The sequence below is a fragment of the Haliotis cracherodii genome, unplaced genomic scaffold (genome assembly GCF_022045235.1).
Source record: "Haliotis cracherodii isolate W230 unplaced genomic scaffold, xgHalCrac1.p SCAF_19, whole genome shotgun sequence".
Taxonomy (NCBI): Eukaryota; Metazoa; Mollusca; class Gastropoda; order Lepetellida; family Haliotidae; genus Haliotis; species Haliotis cracherodii.
The window spans coordinates 8,259,354-8,279,542 of record NW_027266274.1 but is presented as its reverse complement, the minus strand read 5'-3'; the positions used below and the strand labels follow the sequence as shown (position 1 = coordinate 8,279,542).

General features: G+C 39.6%; 1 protein-coding gene across 1 annotated transcript; it reads right to left on the bottom strand.

Annotated features, from left to right (window-relative positions):
* Nucleotides 1-2,971: 2,971 nt before the first annotated feature.
* LOC139467072 (adhesive plaque matrix protein 2-like) lies at nucleotides 2,972-19,928 on the bottom strand. Its single transcript, XM_071248790.1, has 8 exons — nucleotides 19,844-19,928; nucleotides 17,663-17,747; nucleotides 17,126-17,229; nucleotides 16,794-16,869; nucleotides 7,461-7,576; nucleotides 5,627-5,746; nucleotides 5,114-5,230; nucleotides 2,972-4,045 (listed from the first exon to the last, which is right to left on the bottom strand). Exons 1-8 carry the CDS (start codon nucleotides 19,875-19,877, stop codon nucleotides 3,966-3,968), a joined length of 732 nt encoding a protein of 243 aa, XP_071104891.1. The 5' UTR covers nucleotides 19,878-19,928; the 3' UTR covers nucleotides 2,972-3,965.
* Between the last annotated feature and the right edge of the window lie 261 nt (nucleotides 19,929-20,189).

Here is a 20,189-nt window from a genome sequence, read left to right as displayed (position 1 = left end):
AACTGCGTTAAAATCGTTAGTGGTTAAGGTACTTTATAATTCAGTACTAGTTTTAAATCCTTTTCTGTGATACGTCTAGTTATTTTACTGTCCTTCGTTGGCAGGATTTTATATAAGTCTCACTGTTTTTATTACGTTTAACCCTTAATAGTCACGATGTGGCTGAAATATTGCCAATGTGACTTAAATTTGTAACTCACTCACTCAAATACCTGCTGGCTCGTGACCTTCCACCTACCGCCCTTACATTTGCTAAAACTCTCCTACTGAAAACTATGTGAATGTATTAGAGAAAATCAGTTATCATGCCATGCCAGAAATCAACTTCCCTTTATTTGAAGACAACTTAAATAATTAAGATTTTTTTTAAATTTCAGCTTCAATGCATCTTGTATTTTGGAGAAGAGACTGGGTTATTTTTCAATGACTTCATGCAATCAGTGTAATGATATCAATATAGACATGAGTGAGATGAAACCATTTATTGACAATTGCATAAACACGAATAGGGCATATTTCCTTTTACGTACTTTGAGAACCAGTGAACAGAAGCGTTAGTAATAGAACCGAGCAGGGCGGCGATAACACATTTAATTATGAGGCAAACTGTACGCAGCTGTAAGTGTAAGCTATATATAAACTGTGCTATTAACGTAGTCACCAGGTTAAACAGAGACAGAAGACTTTCAGTGACTCTTATCTTTGTATGTTTACACAGGGCGCTTGATATATTTTGAGATGAGAAATATCATGAAATATATGAAATGTCGCCGTATTTACTTTAACTCTGAATTAATGTGACGTTCACATTTATTTATACTTGGATATTAGAGACCCATTAGTTTAAATTCATCGAGTAATTTTGCAGTCATCAGTGTGGTAGTGCTAAATATTCGACATTGATGCAGTCACAAACTACTTGAAAAAAACAATCAGAATAGGGGATGATGACAGGATAAAACATCTATTCAGTAATACGTCAGCCTACGCGTTAAGCATACAAATAACGACTACCCTAGATTCTTTCACGGGCACCGATGCAGGAGACACAATGTTGTAGTGAAAAGTTTCTCTCTGGGATAGCTTTGTAAAATAATTATGATGTGTATGCGCAAACTGGTCAGATGAAGCCAGTATGAGAGGGTGAATCGACATTTGAAGCAGCATTGGTTCCAGCATTTGTCAGTATAATGTGGGAGAAACATTTACCACTTTTATGAAGCTTCAGGTCTAATGGTAGAGCGTCCGCCAGGAGAACGGAAGGTCCGAGATTCGATCCCCGGTCGCGTCATACCAAAAGACGATAAAACATGGTACTTGTTGTTCCCCTGTCTGGCGCTCGGCATTAAGGGGCTAAAGCAAGGACTGGTCAGCTCGGAGTCAGTATACTGTGTCTGAGTGGGGTATTCATGTTAAACTGCGCCATGGTTTATCAGTGTGCTATCACTATAAACCGACATCAGTCCGGACTAGTACAAGCAGCCACACACACAAACACGCGTGTATGGACGACGCTATATAAGTGCAATAATCTTTGACGCGTCGTTAAACCCCATTTCACCTCACCTTATGACGCTTTACGAGGAGCACGACTATGGTTCTGACCACTTAACCCCAAACAAGTTCTAATATCAAACAGTGTCAGAGACAACTGGGTGTTCAGGGGTACTTTTAATTCAATTCAAAAACCATAACAGCTCAATCGGGCCTTGAACATGGGTACACACGCAAGTGGTAATTGTTGGCATCGATCCCCGCCGCGAGGACAATGGCAAACTGAACCACCCTGGTGATCCAGGTCTTGCGGGAACACAAGCCGAATATTGGTTCTTGATCAGCAAGCAGATTGATCCACATTCACGTCACTACCAGACCAGAGATTATATTGTTAATGTAGCTTTACTGCTACAATTGAAACTGTGCTATGCAAAGAAGGCAATCCAAACCTTCCGTCTTCCTTGGTATGAAATTATTCAGGTGATATACTTACTTTTAATATTTGTTTTGTTTTGAACGGCGGTGCGACAGGTGAGCCTAGAAACCGAGCTCCTATCATCACTATTAGAGAGTAAGTCAAGAACATGATACCGTCGGAAAAATATACACGACTCTGCTTTAAGAAGAAATTTCTCATCATGATTATGGTAAGAATTTCATCATTTATTTAATGGTTTTCGCGTAAATAATGTTCAAAGAAATTATGATTACAAGAGGGAATAAATATTAATATACATGTACAGTGAATTGCCACATCAAAAAGGGAGTGCATGAATATTCGAGTCTGGACCAGGCAACCAATCACTGAATGTATTCGAAATAATCCCCGCAAACGGGGCACAATGACAGGGGCCATCAGTCAGTTATGGAGCCTGAACATTGAAAGAAGTAATTTGTCGTGGATTCGTTGACGGCCTGGAAGCCAGTGCAATTCCTTCAGAACATGAGTTCGCCATACATTCTGGTACGTGTGATTACTGTTGCTGCAGAAAAATATTGGACCTTCTAGGCCTTCTTTTAACTATATTTTGGATTTCAGTAGATCAAATCATTGCAGTGATCAATTGTAGAGGTGGCAGATACTTGGATTGGAGTTGCTGGAGTTGATTTGTAAATATATAGAGGATATTTCATGTGTCGAGTGAAATATCATGTGACGTTAGTAGAGGAGATATATTCACGAGTGGCGTAGTCAAGAATAAAAATCTCTCCTTTTCCTCCTTCACGAGATGAGAGAAAAATGATATTTCACGAGAGATGTGGAATATTCTATTTATTATATACTTTTTGTGTCGTGGTCTATCGGGAAATTAAATTATTTCATTACAAATCTAAATCCTTGAAACGTAAATTCTCCCTAACTAACTCACAGGGCCGGGTCACCACCACCCGTTGTATTTGCGACTTAAAAATTATATCATACATATAGATATGAATATATACAAAGTAAACTTCAACAAAAAATATTCTCGAAAACTTCGAGATCGCCGTTGGAAGCAAAATAATACACGCTGGTCAAATCGCAAAAATGGCGCTTTGCAAACGAAAGGTCTCGATTGACGAGGTATGTGGGACATTTACAGTTTATTACGGAACATTTTCAAAAGAATAACAAACGCCATAAAGTTATCTTAACTCTGTAAATGACCATCTGACATCATTTTGCCTGATCAATCAAACGTAAAAAAGAAGTCAACAGTTTGTGAAAATGCCAGGCACTTACGATAAAGGGAGACAATTATAAGGGAGGTCACTCTTGCATGACAATAGTTCCATGAAAGTGTTATGTTCACAGCAGTGAAATATCAAGTGTTATGTTCACTGCAGTGAAATATCAATTGTTATGTTCACTGCAATGAAAATATCACTTTTCTCAACTTCCTGATGTGGCTATTGTTTTTTGCATGATAATAATAAGTTTTGCAGATGTTAAGGATCTGTTTCTCCATGCTCATTGTAGAATAAAAATGTTGCGTGTATCATTACATAGGCGAATAATAAAGTCATTTGTTTCTATGGAATACATTATTTCATCACCAAATAGATAACAACTTGTTTTGTTCAGCAAAGGGGTGTTTATTTACGAAACGAGTTTATTGATAATTCGTCAATGTACTCACCGTTGTTCAAAAGGGTAGATAACATCCACTTTATTCAGTGACCTACACAAAGGCCACGTCATCAGCTTCATTCATCACTACAATGTTTCAGTATACCCTTCAGGACAATATATCACATTTGTACCGTTTAAGTCAGATCATCAACAGCGCTGTACTGGTATGTTAGAAGTTCATTTCACGTGTCGACTTTTAAAAAATTGTGTACAGACATGTCACATTCAACAGCAATATATAGACACACAGATACAATAAGGTATTGCATTCAATGATGATAGTAAAAGCATGACTGTAATTGTAATTTCAGAAGTTAGCAAGTAACCAAGAAACTTTCAACTCTGTTATTTCACTTCATGTCAGGGTCATCCTGAGTATGTTGGCAGCCAGGAGTGTACCGAGGAGTGACAACAGAGAGATCTCCTTGGGCGCACCTGTTATAAACATGAAACAAATGTATACACACCTGACGCTCAGTTGTGTTTGTTTGTTGTTTAACACCGGACTCAGCTATATTAGTTATCCAGAATCAGAATCCAGAATCATACGACGTTGTTTTGCACATTTTGATCCATGATGGAAGTGGTGTTGTTGATGTGAATGTGGAAAATACGCCCGTCTATAGGAACAGCAAGCAACGCCTGTATCACAGTTGATGATGTCTCCTTGTCGTAACAACATCATGACCGTGCGAGTTGTTGGTCGTTTAACGCCGCACTCAGCAATATTCCAGCTATATGACGGCGGTCTGTAAATAATCGAGTCTGGACCAAACAATTCAGTGACTGACATCATGAACATCGATCTACGCATTGGGATCGATGACATGCATCAACCAAGTCAGCGAGCCTGACCACCCGATCCTGTTAGTCGCCTTTTACGACAGGCATGGGTTGCTGAAGACCTATTCTACCCCGGAATCTTCACGGGTCGACGCTCAGTTGTGAATCGGGGACCATGCTTTGACTAAAGTCACGAACATTGCCTTAATTTAGGGCTTTCATTTAACATCCTCGATCAGGACGCAATGTGATAATTTCAACGGTACAATTATATATACTCATAGTATAGTAAGATCGAATCATATGTTGATAATGGTTTGCTTGTATAGATACAATAATTTTCCTGTAGCCGTTAAATTGGTTTGTTTGTTATTTAACGCCTCACTCAGCACTTTTCCAACTATATGACGGCGGTCTGTAAATAATCGAGTCAGGACCAGACAATCCAGTGATTAATATCATGAGCATCGATCCACGCAATTGGGATTGATGACATGGTTTGTGCAACGAGCCAGACCACGCACCCGATCCCGTTAGTCGCCTCTTACGATAAGCATAGTCGCCTTTTACAGCATGCATGGGTTGCTGTAGACCTATTCTACCGCGGATTTTCACGGGTCTGTAGCCGTTAAAGATATCTCTTAAACACATGCTCAATGTAATGGTAACACACTGCTTTCATAACATTAGTGAAAATGCACAAGAATCTATACTGCTTACCATTTTCACAATGGTCTCCTGTAAATCCGGTTTTACAGACACACACTCCCTTTGTTTTGTCCTTTTTGTCAGCCATGCATTTCCCCTTGTCATGACAGCTGAAGGTGGCACATGGACCTGGTATGAAATAGACAGAAATATAATGATTCTTTCCGTACACTTCCTTAACACATTCCGTCAGATGATCTCGCATGAGACCCTTCAAGCGATCTCAACACTGTAAGTGCTGGCGAGGTTTTTGATTCTGCATCCAAAAATTCTAATCAGTTTGATCCACATATCAATGTGTCTCATTCAATCCGGACTCAGACATTGTAAAGGTCACAGAATAATTTCAATGGGTAAACATGTTCACATTGTCTGACCAGCTTTCGAAATGACCGTCGTTTCCATACATATCAATTTTTTTGCAAATTGAATAGTTTATGTCATGTACAGACAGTTTGGACTAACAGATATATTCCTTGTTATTACATCTGTTTAGAAGCTTTGATTACCTCTACTACTGCCTACCTCCATTGCAGATCCTCCCACTATATCCTGAAGTACAAGCACACGTGTAGTTCCCGCCATTGTCAGTTACATTGCATCTTCCCCCATTCTTGCAGGGTCCGCTCGAACAAACAGTTGTTTCTGTGTCATACATTAGAAACATCTCGATAAAATAATATGCCTAAACTTAAGGCGATAGAAAATGTTATGTGATGCAGGGAACTAGTTCGGTTGTATTCTTACATCGAGCGTGTTTCATCTCAAATATAAAAAGAAAGGCGACTATGCTTGTCGTAAAAGGCAACTAACGGGATCGTGTTGTCAGGCTCGCTGACTTGGTTGATGCATGTCATCGTGTCCAAAATGCGTAGATCGATGTCTGGTCGAGACTCGATGATTTACAGACCACCGACATACAGTTGAAATATTACTGAGTTCGTCGTTAAACAACAACACAACAAACAAAGAAACAAATACAAATTTAGATCCATAAGAATGACACGCAATTCGGGATTTCTAACGATATTTCCGGTTTGAATAAAATACATCGCAAATGAAATACTAGTATGTCTTTAAAACAAAACGTCCCAAGGCTCTAGTTACCTCGAAAGACCATGACTTTCAAAGTCTATTTATTTCAGCCACGTTTTTAATTGCAGCATATATGTTCCTTTAAATTGTGGCTAGATTTGTCAATAATCGCCAACAGCTGAAGGGATGATGTAAATCCGGCTGGGGTCCATGCAGGTAGCAAAAGTACTGTAAGTCCCCATGGACCCTAGCATGGTGATCTCTCTTCAGTGGCTGGCGATCTATAGCTCATTTTTATCGTGTATTGTTTCGTATGATGTTATATTTTTATGGCTAACTACTAGTTTTAGATATAATCTGTGATAAATCTAGTGATTTTACTGTCCTTCGTTGACAGGTTTTTATTTCGTATAAATACGTGTATTCTTAATGTACTTCTCGTCACGATATGGCTGAAATACTGCCGATGTGACGTTAAATCTTAGGAACGCAGGAAGTGTTCAGTACACAAAGAAGCAGAAGTACTTTACGAATGACCATTCTAGTGACTAACTTTAAAGAAGGTCGCTCAAAACCTCAACACTTATCATACTACAGTACACATTACTATCCGGACCACTGCACATTTAAAGATTGAGAGTGTCATCTCTTGTCATACATAGGTATTCGAATAACATAGCCGTCATATGGATAAGTCTTTCAGAAAATCTGGAAAACGATTAAAGAAGATACATGTAAGAATGACCTTCACTGTCACTCAGTTCCCTGTTAGGTTGTGGCCCCATCTCAAGGATGGCATAAGAGGTTTCATAGATGTGTCAATGCAAATTCCCAGAGCTATACATGGGATGTGCTGGATGTTGCAGAGATGCCTGATCGGTGGCGGTGATAAAATTCTGGTGAAACCTTAAGGTATACAGGTTAGCTTGATTAGTTAGTATAATGACTTACCGTCCTGACATTGATCACCCTCGTATCCGTCAGTGCAATTACAGACAAACTTGGCGGGGAGGGTTGGATCCGGACTACATGTTCCGTAAGAACTGCAGCTCTGGCCTTTGCATGGGTCACCTGGAATGTCAAATGAAGGTTAATCATCTCTTTCTGGGTATTCTATATTCACCACTCCCGTTCCAGTAATAGAAATGTGCTATCACGTTTGTTGAGCTGTGGTTGCTTTTGGTGTCCGAACAAACATCACCATTTACTTGTGTTAACCATACTACGCTGCTTATTGCAATTCTTGTGGTTTTTGAAACTTTTGCAACCAGTGGTCATCCACAGAGATGAAATTAGTGTAGGAATAAAACTCTATTGTACTTACTGCAATCTGCATATCTCGTCTTAGCGCTGGCAACAAGAGTTGAAACGTTGAACCCAGCCGTACATGATGTGTCGTTAAAGTTAACTTTGAGACATGCAATGAAGGTCTTCAGTGAACTGAAACAAATGTTTCATTGAAATTGTATTTGACTGTAACTAATATATGATAATTGGAGCCTGATACTAGACATGTAAAACTAAAACGTCAAAGCTAAAGAATAAATATAACCAGTCTCGATTATCTGCCAAAACATTCGGTGTAAAGGGCAAAATGGCGGTGAACATTATATGTATGGATCACCGCAAATCGGAGTCTGTAGTTGACGCTCAGACATGCAGTGTAGTTCGTTAGTGCCCTTGAACAATTACAAATGATCTAAATTCTGAAATTGTATTGGACTCTTGCAAGCAAATAAAATATGATGATTGGAGAACTTTACTAGTCATGTAATACATTAACAAATGGTTCTTCAGAACATCAGAAAGAATAATGAAATATCAATTTCCTTAAAATCCGATCCTTTACTGCAATACAATTTATTGTACTGAGGACACGACCATAGAAGGTCACGTCAGGAGAACTTTCAAATAGGACACTCAGCTGCGATGCTTCTCAATTCAGGAAGCATTCTTACCAGCATGCCTGATTTTTGTATCCCTGAAATTACCTTTATTGTCCTGTTTCGGTTAAGAATTATAAACGCTGCATCATTATATATTTTAATGATCCTGTTGTTTCAGAGCACCATGACATTTGAATACAAAACGAAGCACTATCGAAGAAATATGTCTGTTCTGTGTCGGTTTTTCTTGTGTAAAAAGCGACATTCGCGAAACTAGGTGGGAAACAAATTAACTGAACGTTTTTGAAAGCTGACATCTGATTGGCTCAAGGAACCGAGTATCCTTAACTTAGACTGGGCGGTCATGGATTTGTCGTCAGATCTTCAGTCAATTTGTAAAATATGTTTTTTTAAGTTATTGATTAAATAATAAACTAACGACTGAGAACAATAATACAAAAACTAATTAGGTTGACATCATTCATAAATATATAAATCAATAACTCATTCATAGATGTGTTTACTTGAACTTGTAAAAATTGGTATCATCACTATAAACACATGCTCTTGATATAATTCGAATTGAACAATCGACTCTGTTGGTGGCAGAAATTTGTTATTAATATGGAAGGGTTTAGTCGCTATTAGTTAGAAAATTATAACCTTCTTTGATAGGCATTTAGAAGTTGGAGTACTAAGTAAGGATAAGAATTTATGGATGAACAACTTCTTTATTACAATAAAGAGCGACGTTTCGGTGTAGGTTCTAACACCGTTATCAAGCAAGTGATTTACAGAGTACTTACTTACTTTGGAGATTTAACGTGCGCTTTCCGACTGATGCGTATTTCGCACACGGGCCAGGCCAGGCCATTTAATGTGTTTCCGAAAGGGGCGAAGGTGGTCTGTGCACTGACTGATATAGAAGATTTAACGTGCGCTTTCCGACTACAGCGTATTTCGCACACGGGCCTGGCCGGACCATTTAGTGTATTCTTAGAAGGGTGAAAGTGGTGTGTGCAACCCAAGAAGGGGCTTTTAGGGGTTGCTTATATTAATTTTTTGAAATTTTTAAATTTGGAATAAATGCCGAGGTGGGTGGAGGAGGGAACTAAGGGAGCCGGGTGAGGTGGGTGTTTGTATGTTTATTGGATTTTGGATTGGTAGATTAATTAATTTTTAGATGCGCTTAATTAGGTCTGTTTTGATTAGGAATACGCCTAGGGCCTTGAAGTTTTCTAGTTTATTTTGAGGGTTTAGTATTTCATCTAGAGTAGGAACCTTATTTAGATTGAGGGTGGTTTGTAGTGTGGTTCTGTGTGTTTGATAGTGGGTGCAGTGAATGAGTGCGTGTTCTGTGGTTTCGGGTTGTTTGCAGTGGGGGCAGTTGCCTGTGGTGTGTCTTTTAAGTTGTTTTAGGTGGTTATTTAGGTTAGTGTGTCCTGTTTGGAGTTTTGTAATTAATCTGTCAATTTTTTTAGAGGGGTGTAGGATTTTAGGTTTGGCTAGTGGTTTTCTGAGCACTTTTTGGATTTGGCTATTTGAGTTTTGATATTGATTATGCCATTTTTTGGTTATTCTTTGTTTGTTTACACTTTTAATTTCTGATTTTGAGATGGGTAGGTTTAGGCTTTTTTCTGGTATTTTGAGAGATAATTTAGCTGCTTTATCGGCGCTTTCGTTGCCGTAAATTCCTACGTGGGCGGGGATCCACAAGAAGGTTATTTGTTTGCCTGCTTTTGTTAGGTCGTTGGAGCTTTTAAGTATTTGGTTTATTAATTTAGGTCGTTTTTTGGTATTTTTGTTTTGGAGGGCTTGTAGTCCGCTAAGGGAGTCAGTGAGAATTAGGATTTTTTTGTTGTTTTTAGATTGTTGGTTATGCAGGGCTGAGGCCATGCCCATAAGTTCGGCCGTGAATATAGATTGGTTGTTAGGGAGTCGGTAAGATTGTGTGGATATAACTGGTTTGTGTGGTATGGACTCCGAAGCCTGTGTGGTTGGAGATCGGGTCTGAAGATCCGTCAGTGTATATGTGACACCAATTTGGCCAATTTTCGTGTATGTATGCAAGTGTGGTGGTTTTAGCTATGTTTGGGTCGGTTTGTTTATTTATTTGGTTAGCTAGCGTTGTGTCTATTTGGGGTATTTTGAGTTTAGGGGTGAAGATATTTGATTTTTTGCAGTTCTGTTTAAGATTTTGAGATTGGTGTTCATTGAGGTAGTTAGTTATTCTTTGGGATATTGGGGTGAGTAAGGGGTGTTTGCGAGCTAGAGCTTGGTTTCTTGGGCTAATGTTTTGGTTAATTAGGTTTTGGATGAGAGGGTTTGTTTGGGACGCGGCCCAGAAATTAAGGCTTAGATGTTCCCTGCGTAGATCTAGTGGCATTTCTCCTGTAAGTGCCTGAAGTGAGGTGTAGGAGGTGCCATGTTGGGTGCGTGTAATTAGTTTGAGAGCCTGATATTGTATTGAGTCAAGTTTTTTAGAAAGAGAGTTGTTTAGGGTATTGTATATGGCACAGCCGTAGTCTAGTTTTGATCTAATTAGTGTTGTATATAGTGAGAGGAGGGTATCTTTGGAGGCTCCCCAGTTAGAGCCGGTGAGACATCTTAATGTGTTAAGGTCTTTGCTGCATCTAGTTTTTAGGTTTTGGACGTGAGCCTCCCAGGTGAGGTGTTGATCGAAAATAAGTCCTAAGAATTTTGTTTGTTTTTGGAATTTGATTGTTTGGTTGTTTAGCTGGAGGATTGGGTAGGCAGGTTTCATGTTTTTATGTTTGAATACTACTCCTGTTGTTTTATCTGAGTTAAGGGAGAAGCCCCATTTGTCTGCCCATTGTTGTATTTTATTTAGAGATTTTTGGATTAAGTTTTCTGCCATTTTAATGCTTTTAGTGCGGATCCATAGGGCTCCATCATCCGCAAATTGTGAAGTGTTTAGTTTAGGGGATAAGCCCTCGAATAGATCATTTATCATTATATTGAAGAGGGTTGGGCTGAGGATGCTGCCCTGGGGAGTGCCATTTTCTAGGGGACACTGGTCCGATAGTGTATGGTCTATGCCCACGGTAATTTTGCGATTGTTTAGGAAATCTTGGATGAAGTTTATTATTTGACCTTTTAGTCCTATTTTTTTTAGTTTTTGTATTAGCCCGTGGTGCCATACCATATCGAAAGCTTTAGAGAAGTCGAGGAATATGCCTATGGTGTATTGCTTGTTTAGCTGTCCTGTTTTTATATCCTGTTCTAGTCGGGCAAGGTTATCGAGAGTTGATCGGCCAGGAGTGAAGCCGCTTTGGTCAGGATTTATGATGTTGTTTTGGTCTAGGTAGTGCTGTAGCCTATTTTTAGTCATAAGTTCCATTATTTTGCAGAGATTTGAGGTTAGGGAGATGGGCCTATAGGAGTTTGCCTGATCTGCTGGTTTATTTGGTTTAGGTATTGGGATTACTAGAGCTTCCTTCCACGAGGAAGGGACCTGTCCGTTTAGGTAGACTAGGTTGTATAGTTTAAGTCAAGTTTGGAGTAGTTTGGTAGGTAAGTGTTTGATTATTTGGTAAGAGGTGAGGTCTAGGCCAGGGGCTGTTCCTTTTTTTCTGTTGTTTAGTACGTGATTTAGTTCTTCTATGGTGTAAGGTTGATTTATTTCTAGGTTGTCTTGTCTGTTTTCTTTGGAGAATTTGGTTTCTTTATTTAGTTTATCTTGGAATTTCTTACTGAAGTTACTGTTGCTGCTAACTTTAGAGAAGTGTTTGGCTAGGTTGTTGGCCTTTTGGGTGGGGTTAGTTGAGTTGTTTATATTGGGGCTTTTTTGTGCCGTTTGATGCCTCGGATGGCGTGAATTTTGCGCCACACCTTCCTAGCGTCGGTGTGGTGGTTTAGCTCCTCACAGAATTTTTTCCAGTTTTTGGTTTTAGCAGTTTTAACTAGGTATTGCACTTGGTGGTTAAGTTCATGAGCTGTTTTGAGATGAGAGGGGTCTCGTTTAGCTCTGTTGAAAGCTGATTTGCGTTTTAGTCTAGTTAGCTCTATTTCCTCATTCCACCAAGGGACAGTGGGTTTTCCTGGGTTGGATGATTTGAAGGGGATTGCGGATTTGGCTGCGTTGATTATGAAGTTAGTTAGGTTTTGACAGAATGTTTCGGGGCCTGTTGTTTCTAAATCCTTTAGATTAGCTTCGTTGCATAATTCTTGGAATTGGTCCCAGTTGGCGTTTTTGTACTGAAATTTAGGTTCCTGTTTAGGGGTTTGATTTGGTATTTTTATATTTCCTAGGGTTATATTTATGGGAAAGTGGTCGCTGCCTAGAGGTACTGGATGGACGTCCCACATCAGACTTTGTGCTAAGTCTGGCGTACATATTGTTAAGTCGATAGCCGACATGGTGTGGTGGGTTTTGTCGTATCTAGTTGGTTGGTTATTGTTTAATAGTATTAGGTCATTTTTTTCGATCCACTCTGATATTAGTTGTCCATGGTTGTCTAGTTTATCTGCAATGCCCCAGGTAGGATGATGGGCATTGAAGTCTCCTAGGAAGATGGTTGATTTATTTCCTAATTGGTAAAGGACATCTAGGTCTGTATCTTTAATTGGTTTTAGTGTTGAGTGATAGATGTTAATAATTTTTATTTTTTGGTTATTGATGGTGACTTGGATTCCATTGGCTTCTAGATTAGGAGTGTTTACTTTAACTTCCTCGTAGTTAATATCCTCTCTAACGTAGATGATTAGACCTCCTCCTGTTCTGCCTGGCATGGTTTTGGACCTGTCGGTTCTCACTGCGTTATAATTTGGTAGGTTGAATTTAGTTTTATGTGAGAATTTGGTTTCTTGAATCCAAGCTATATGGGGACCTTTATCTATTTTGAATTTAGCTTTGAGTTCAGAACCATGGCCGGCGAGGCCATTGGCATTCCATTGAAAAATGTTTAGGCCTTCCATTGGGAAATTGGGTGGATTTATGTTTGGTTTAGGCTTGGTTTAGGTATTTACTTTAGTAGGTTATTAAGGTTGCTGCTGAAACGGTCGAAAGAGGTGGTGACGAGTTTTAGTTTATGTGCTACACCAAAGAAGGCTTTGGAGCTGGTTTCTGGATTAGACTGCTTTAACACGTAAGCTAGTAGGAGGACTAAGTTGTTTAGATTTTTGCTTGCTACGTTTTGGGTGAGTTTTTTTCTATAGCTTTTGGTTTTGGGGGCTGACAAGGTAAGATCGTTTATTTCCTCTGAGGATGTGTACTCGTCCTCTTCGGTTAAGTTGTCTTTAGTTTGGTCAATCTGTTCGGTGGTGGGTTGCATGCTGGGTGGTCTGTGCAACCCAAGAGGGGGCTTCAGGGGTTGCTTATATAGAATTTGGGAATTTTGAGATTTGGAATAGATGCCGATTGGGTTTGATGATGGTACGTCAGGGGTATGTAATAGCCTTGGTCACGGTTGATTGAGGGCTGAAATCTTTTGTTGTTGATGGCTTCTTGTAGTTTCCTGATCTTGAAGTCTTTGAGGTTGGTGGCGAGGGTTGTGACTCGTCATCAATCAACCGTGACCAAGGCTATTACATACCCCTGGCGTACCATCAACTCATCAAAGACCCCAATCAGCCATAATCCTGTTGTTTATATTACTGGCTTCATCCTTTGTATCACGGCACTGACTTCATCCATGGTCATCATCACTGCCCTTGTGTGTACACAGCAGGCTTCGCTACTCCAGTATATCTACCCTACTGTATAAACATTGCCTCCTACGTGTATATATACTTGCTTACTTCACTCTGTACAAAAACGCCAACTGGGACCAATTCCAAGAATTATGCAACGAAGCTAATCTAAAGGATTTAGAAACAACAGACCCCGAAACATTCTGTCAAAACCTAACTAACTTCTTAATCAACACAGCCAAATCCGCAATCCCCTTCAAATCATCCAACCCAGGAAAACCCACTGTCCCTTGGTGGAATGAGGAAATAGAGCTAACTAGACTAAAACGCAACACTTACCTACCAAACTACTCCAAACTTTACTTAAACTATACAACCTAGTCTACCTAAACGGACAGGTCCCATCCTTATGGAAGGAAGCTCTAGTAATCCCAATACCTAAACCAAATAAACCAGCAGATCAGGCAAACTCCTATAGGCCCATCTCCCTAACCTCAAATCTCTGCAAAATAATGGAACTTATGACTAAAAATAGGCTACAGCACTACCTAGACCAAAACAACATCATAAATCCTGACCAAAGCGGCTTCACTCCTGGCCGATCAACTCTCGATAACCTTGCCCGACTAGAACAGGATATAAAAACAGGACAGCTAAACAAGCAATACACCATAGGCATATTCCTCGACTTCTCTAGAGCTTTCGATATGGTATGGCACCACGGGCTAATACAAAAACTAAAAAAAATAGGACTAAAAGGTCAAATAATAAACTTCATCCAAGATTTCCTAAACAATCGCAAAATTACCGTGGGTATAGACCATACACTATCGGACCAGTGTCCCCTAGAAAATGGCACTCCCCAGGGCAGCATCCTCAGCCCAACCCTCTTCAATATAATGATAAATGATCTATTCGAGGGCTTATCCCCTAAACTAAACACTTCACAATTTGCGGATGATGGAGCCCTATGGATCCGCACTAAAAGCATTAAAATGGCAGAAAACTTAATCCAAAAATCTCTAAATAAAATACAACAATGGGCAGAAAAATGGGGCTTCTCCCTTAACTCAGATAAAACAACAGGAGTAGTATTCAAACATAAAAACATGAAACCTGCCTACCCAATCCTCCAGCTAAACAACCAAACAATCAAATTCCAAAAACAAACAAAATTCTTAGGACTTATTTTCGATCAACACCTCACCTGGGAGGCTCACGTCCAAAACCTAAAAACTAGATGCAGCAAAGACCTTAACACATTAAGATGTCTCACCGGCTCTAACTGGGGAGCCTCCAAAGATACCCTCCTCTCACTATATACAACACTAATTAGATCAAAACTAGACTACGGCTGTGCCATATACAATACCCTAAACAACTCTCTTTCTAAAAAACTTGACTCAATACAATATCAGGCTCTCAAACTAATTACACGCACCCAACATGGCACCTCCTACACCTCACTTCAGGCCCTTACAGGAGAAATGCCACTAAATCTACGCAGGGAACATCTAAGCCTTAATTTCTGGGCCGCGTCCCAAACAAACCCTCTCATCCAAAACCTAATTAACCAAAACATTAGCCCAAGAAACCAAGCTCTAGCTCGCAAACACCCCTTACTCACCCCAATATCCCAAAGAATAACTAACTACCTCAATGAACACCAAACTCAAAATCTTAAACAAAACTGCAAAAAATCAAATATCTTCACCCCTAAACTCAAAATACCCCAAATAGACACAACGCTAGCTAACCAAATAAATAAACAAACCGACCCAAACATAGCTAAAACCACCACACTTGCATACATACACGAACATTGGACAAATTGGTGTCACATATACACTGGCGGATCTTCAGACCCGATCTCCAACCACACAGGCTTCGGAGTCCATACCACACAAACCAGTTATATCCACACAATCTTACCGACTCCCTAACAACCAATCTATATTCACGGCCGAACTTATGGGCATGGCCTCAGCCCTGCATAACCAACAATCTAAAAACAACAAAAAAATCCTAATTCTCACTGACTCCCTTAGTGGACTACAAGCCCTCCAAAACAAAAATACCAAAAAACGACCTAAATTAATAAACCAAATACTTAAAAGCTCCAACGACCTAACAAAAGCAGGCAAACAAATAACCTTCTTGTGGATCCCCGCCCACGTAGGAATTTACGGCAACGAAAGCGCCGATAAAGCAGCTAAATTATCTCTCAAAATACCAGAAATAAGCCTAAACCTACCCATCTCAAAATCAGAAATTAAAAGTGTAAACAAACAAAAAATAACCAAAAAATGGCATAATCAATATCAAAACTCAAATAGCCAAATCAAAAAAGTGCTCAGAAAACCACTAGCCAAACCTAAAATCCTACACCCCTCTAAAAAAATTGACAGATTAATTACAAAACTCCAAACAGGACACACTAACCTAAATAACCACCTAAAACAACTTAAAAGACACACCACAGGCAACTGCCCCCACTGCAAACAACCCGAAACCACAGAACACGCACTCATTCACTGCACCCACTATCAAACACACAGAACCACACTACAAACCACCCTCAATCTAAATAAGGTTCCTACTCTAGATGAAATACTAAACCCTCAAAATAAACTAGAAAACTTCAAGGCCCTAGGCGTATTCCTAATCAAAACAGATCTAATTAAGCGCATCTAAAAATTAATTAATCTACCAATCCAAAATCCAATAAACATACAAACACCCACCTCACCCGGCTCCCTTAGTTCCCTCCTCCACCCACCTCGGCATTAATTCCAAATTTAAAAATTTCAAAAAATCAATATAAGCAACCCCTAAAAGCCCCCCCTTGGGTTGCACACACCACTTTCACCCTTCTCGGAATACACTAAATGGTCCGGCCAGGCCCGTGTGCGAAATACGCTGTAGTCGGAAAGCGCACGTTAAATCTTCTATATCAGTCAGACTCTGTAAATCACTTGCTTGACAACGGTGTTAGAACCTACACCGAAACGTCGCTCTTAATTGTAATAAAGAAGTTGTTCATCCATAAATTCTTATCCTTACTAAATTATAACCTGTATGTGTAAGCTGCATTACACCAAAGTATAACAAACCTTTACCTGCATTTCTCGTCATCAGTCCCGTTTGTCCCCCATAAGTCCTTTAGGCAACTGCATGCTTTGGGCAATGATGGGGCTGAAAAAAAATGTTTGTTTGTGTTTTAATGCTGCACTGTTCTGGTAATGATGGTGGTATGTACTTAACAGTGTCAAGACCAGACAAACGCCAGTGATTCATATTATACGAAACGTCCCATGCCTTAGGCCGTACTATACGCCCAATAAGCCAATTAAGTGACCCAATTCCCACATTGGGGCGGAGTGGGATGGTATGATGTTGATTGTACTCGAATGCAGCAATCTGAAAGTTTCGTAGTATAACTGCTGCTTACTGCATTTAGCGTTCTTGATCTTCAAGGCATCAGCTGCTGTTAGGTTACACGAAGCTCCTGCTCCCGAGGCATTCTCAAGGCACCCCAGGTAGGTTTTCAGGACTCTGCAGTTAACAAGATATTGTATTTTAACGTACATGTGAGATGCAAATATTTACAATTACAACGATATACTTGAAATCGAGACCAGTTGAATAACATTATACCGCTGTTTTCGGACCGTGCTCCAAAGGTTTTTCTTGAAGTCAACACAAGTTTCATGTCATTAAATAGTCCATCCTTCTTACCATGTTTTCGTCCTCATACAGTCATGTACGTTTTGTTTGTGGCATGTATATTGCAACACCATTCATTGGACTGTATGAAAACGATATGTTTTCTTGCAACATGTGTTTTGCAAGAATGGCAAACGACAGATGACCGGCCCGTATTCAATTAATATCCACAATCAATAAACAGCAAATAACAGTATATATTTTCATAAGATAGGCTTCTACAATTAAGGAAAAGGGAAAAGGGAGGACGTAGTATACTTACGAGCAATCGGCATCACCTGTCGCATTGTATGTACAGTTAGCACAAGTAGCAGCCGCAAACCTGATAAACGTAGCTGTCAAGATGCCTGTAAATTAAAGAGACAAAACCATAGCCGAAAGCATAAGATGATTTATTTTTGTTGTTTAACGCCGCACTCAGCAATATTCCAGCTATATGGCAGCGGTCATACAATCCAGTGAATGATATGAGCATCGATCCACGCAAATGGGATCGATGACATGCTTCAACCAAGTCAGCGAGCCTGACCAACCGATCCCGTTGGTCGCCTCTTGCGACCAGCATATTCGCATTTTACGGCAAAAATGGGTTGCTGAAGACCTTTTCCACCCCGTATTTTCACGGATACCATGCAATTGGGATACGATGACATGCATCAATTAAGTCAGCACCCCTAGTCGCCTCTTACGACAAGCATAGTCGCCTTTACGACAAGCATTGTTGCCGAAGACCTATTCTAACCCGGATCTACGTATAATACGTATAATACTTTCTTTGAATTTGACAAATAAGCAATACAGCCGAAAATGCACCAACTGATCTCAATTTGATATTCGATGGAAATTGGATTTACCAGAACAAGATAAAATTAACATATCCGTAACTCAAAGGGTATTTATGTAAACTATATTGTTCTCACTGATCACATGATATTCCTTTAGTGTAGAGTACAAGTTATAAATCAATTGTGTAAATATCTGGGAGAAGGTGTCCCAAGTTGGAGTACCTAATCCCATTCACTTTTGGTGAATAAAATTTTAAGTCGAACCAATCATGCCGTCAACCACAAATATATGTCAGCTAACATATCTGTCACTTCCTCCACATCCTCGCACGCTCAAAACCCGTGAAGATTCCGGGGTAGAATAGGTCTTCAGCAACCCATGCTTGCCGTAAAAGACGACTATGCTTGTTGTAAGAGGCGACTAACGGGATCGGGTGGTCAGGCGCACTGACTTGGTTGATGCATATCATCGAACCCATATGCGTGGATTGATGCTCATGATATCAATCACTGGATTGTCTGTTCCAGACTTGATTATTTACAGACCGCCGTCATATAGCTGGAATATTGCTGAGTGCGGCGTTAAACAACAAACAACCAACAACTCGCACGGTCATGGTGTTGTTACGACAAGGAAACATCATCAACTGTGATACAGGCGTTGCTTGCTATCTATACACGGGCGTATTTTCTACATTCACATCAACAACACCAGTTCCATCAAGGTTCAAACATGCAAAGCAACGTCGTATGATTCTGGATTCTGATTCTGGATAACTAAGCACAACTTGATGATAAATAATCTAGATCCATCCATACATCTCACACTGGTATGCATGTATGGCGTTGCTCAGTGTTCGAATCCGTGAAAACTGGCCACTGAACCGATGTAACAATACGCCAACACGTGTGGCCAGCTTCAGCAACATTCTCCCACTCGCCGATGTTGGTGTCTAAAATTTTCACTTGTTAAAGTTCATGTATTGAACTGATACAACTATACTAAATTTGAATTTCGCTTGTTTATGATTGCGTAGGGATACTTGCTTTCGGGTTGGGTTACACACGCTGAAAATTTCGAAGGTGGTTAGAGATGAGATTCAGAAATGTTTGCACTATATTTGATTGTGGGTAAGAAAGAGAATAATCAACTCGAAACTCGGAATATAAAGAGTTATCTTTCCTTGGGGAATTAATGTCATAGATCTATGACGTTATATTAATTCCCGAGGGAAAGATAAAGCGTTAGGTCTTCTCAAAATAACTACCATGGTCTCATACTGGCTGTACGCTTGTCTCGAACTACGAATAATAAATGTGCATATTTTGGTCGAGTTCTTTAATCTCGGAAACGAAGTTTATACATACCTCATTCATGATTTATGTGAACTCGAAACGTTGAGATTAACAAATATAATTTGTATCTTGTTGGAAATACATTATTTATGCGGTATATATTTTATCATGGGACTTGGAAACAATTAGTAATTAAAACGACATCTTCGAATTTAATATACTAAATACTAAATGATATCTAAATAGAACGAAAAATAAACACATGCGACTAACAGTATTAAAAATGGGAATAACTGTTAAATATAATAAGTAAGGGAACAATGTAAATTAAAACATATCGAAATATAAAGTTGATCACTCACATAAAAGCAGCGGAAAAGTAGGCAACGTCCACATCCTGCCCACTCCTCGGCGTTATGTGGTCTGACCTCACTGCAACACACCCTCCCTACCTGTGTGACGTGGGACTTTATAGCATTTGTTGCCTTGGCGTTCTCAGTTGTCGGCAACACAGGTATGAACTGTGCCAATAGCGATTGCTTCCTTATACAAATGTTTTTACAACACTGCGACCTGTCTTGCACAATATTAATCGCATATGATACTAAATGGCTGGATCAGAACTTGTTTGGCTTACTATTGTATTGGGATATATGACAATGTTTTATATATACACTTCAAAAAAAGAAACTTGACACTGACTTTCAA

Bases quoted from the DNA above. Each gene is read 5' to 3' on its own strand.
- LOC139467072 (XM_071248790.1), bottom strand. From the start codon at position 19,877: ATGTGGACGTTGCCTACTTTTCCGCTGCTTTTAT. The intron at 16,870-17,125 runs GTAAGCAGCAGT...ATTTTTTTTCAG, and splicing joins GATCAAGAACGCTAAATGCA to CCCCATCATTGCCCAAAGCA. The intron at 5,747-7,460 runs GTAAGTACAATA...TGTATGACACAG, and splicing joins GACGAGATATGCAGATTGCA to AAACAACTGTTTGTTCGAGC.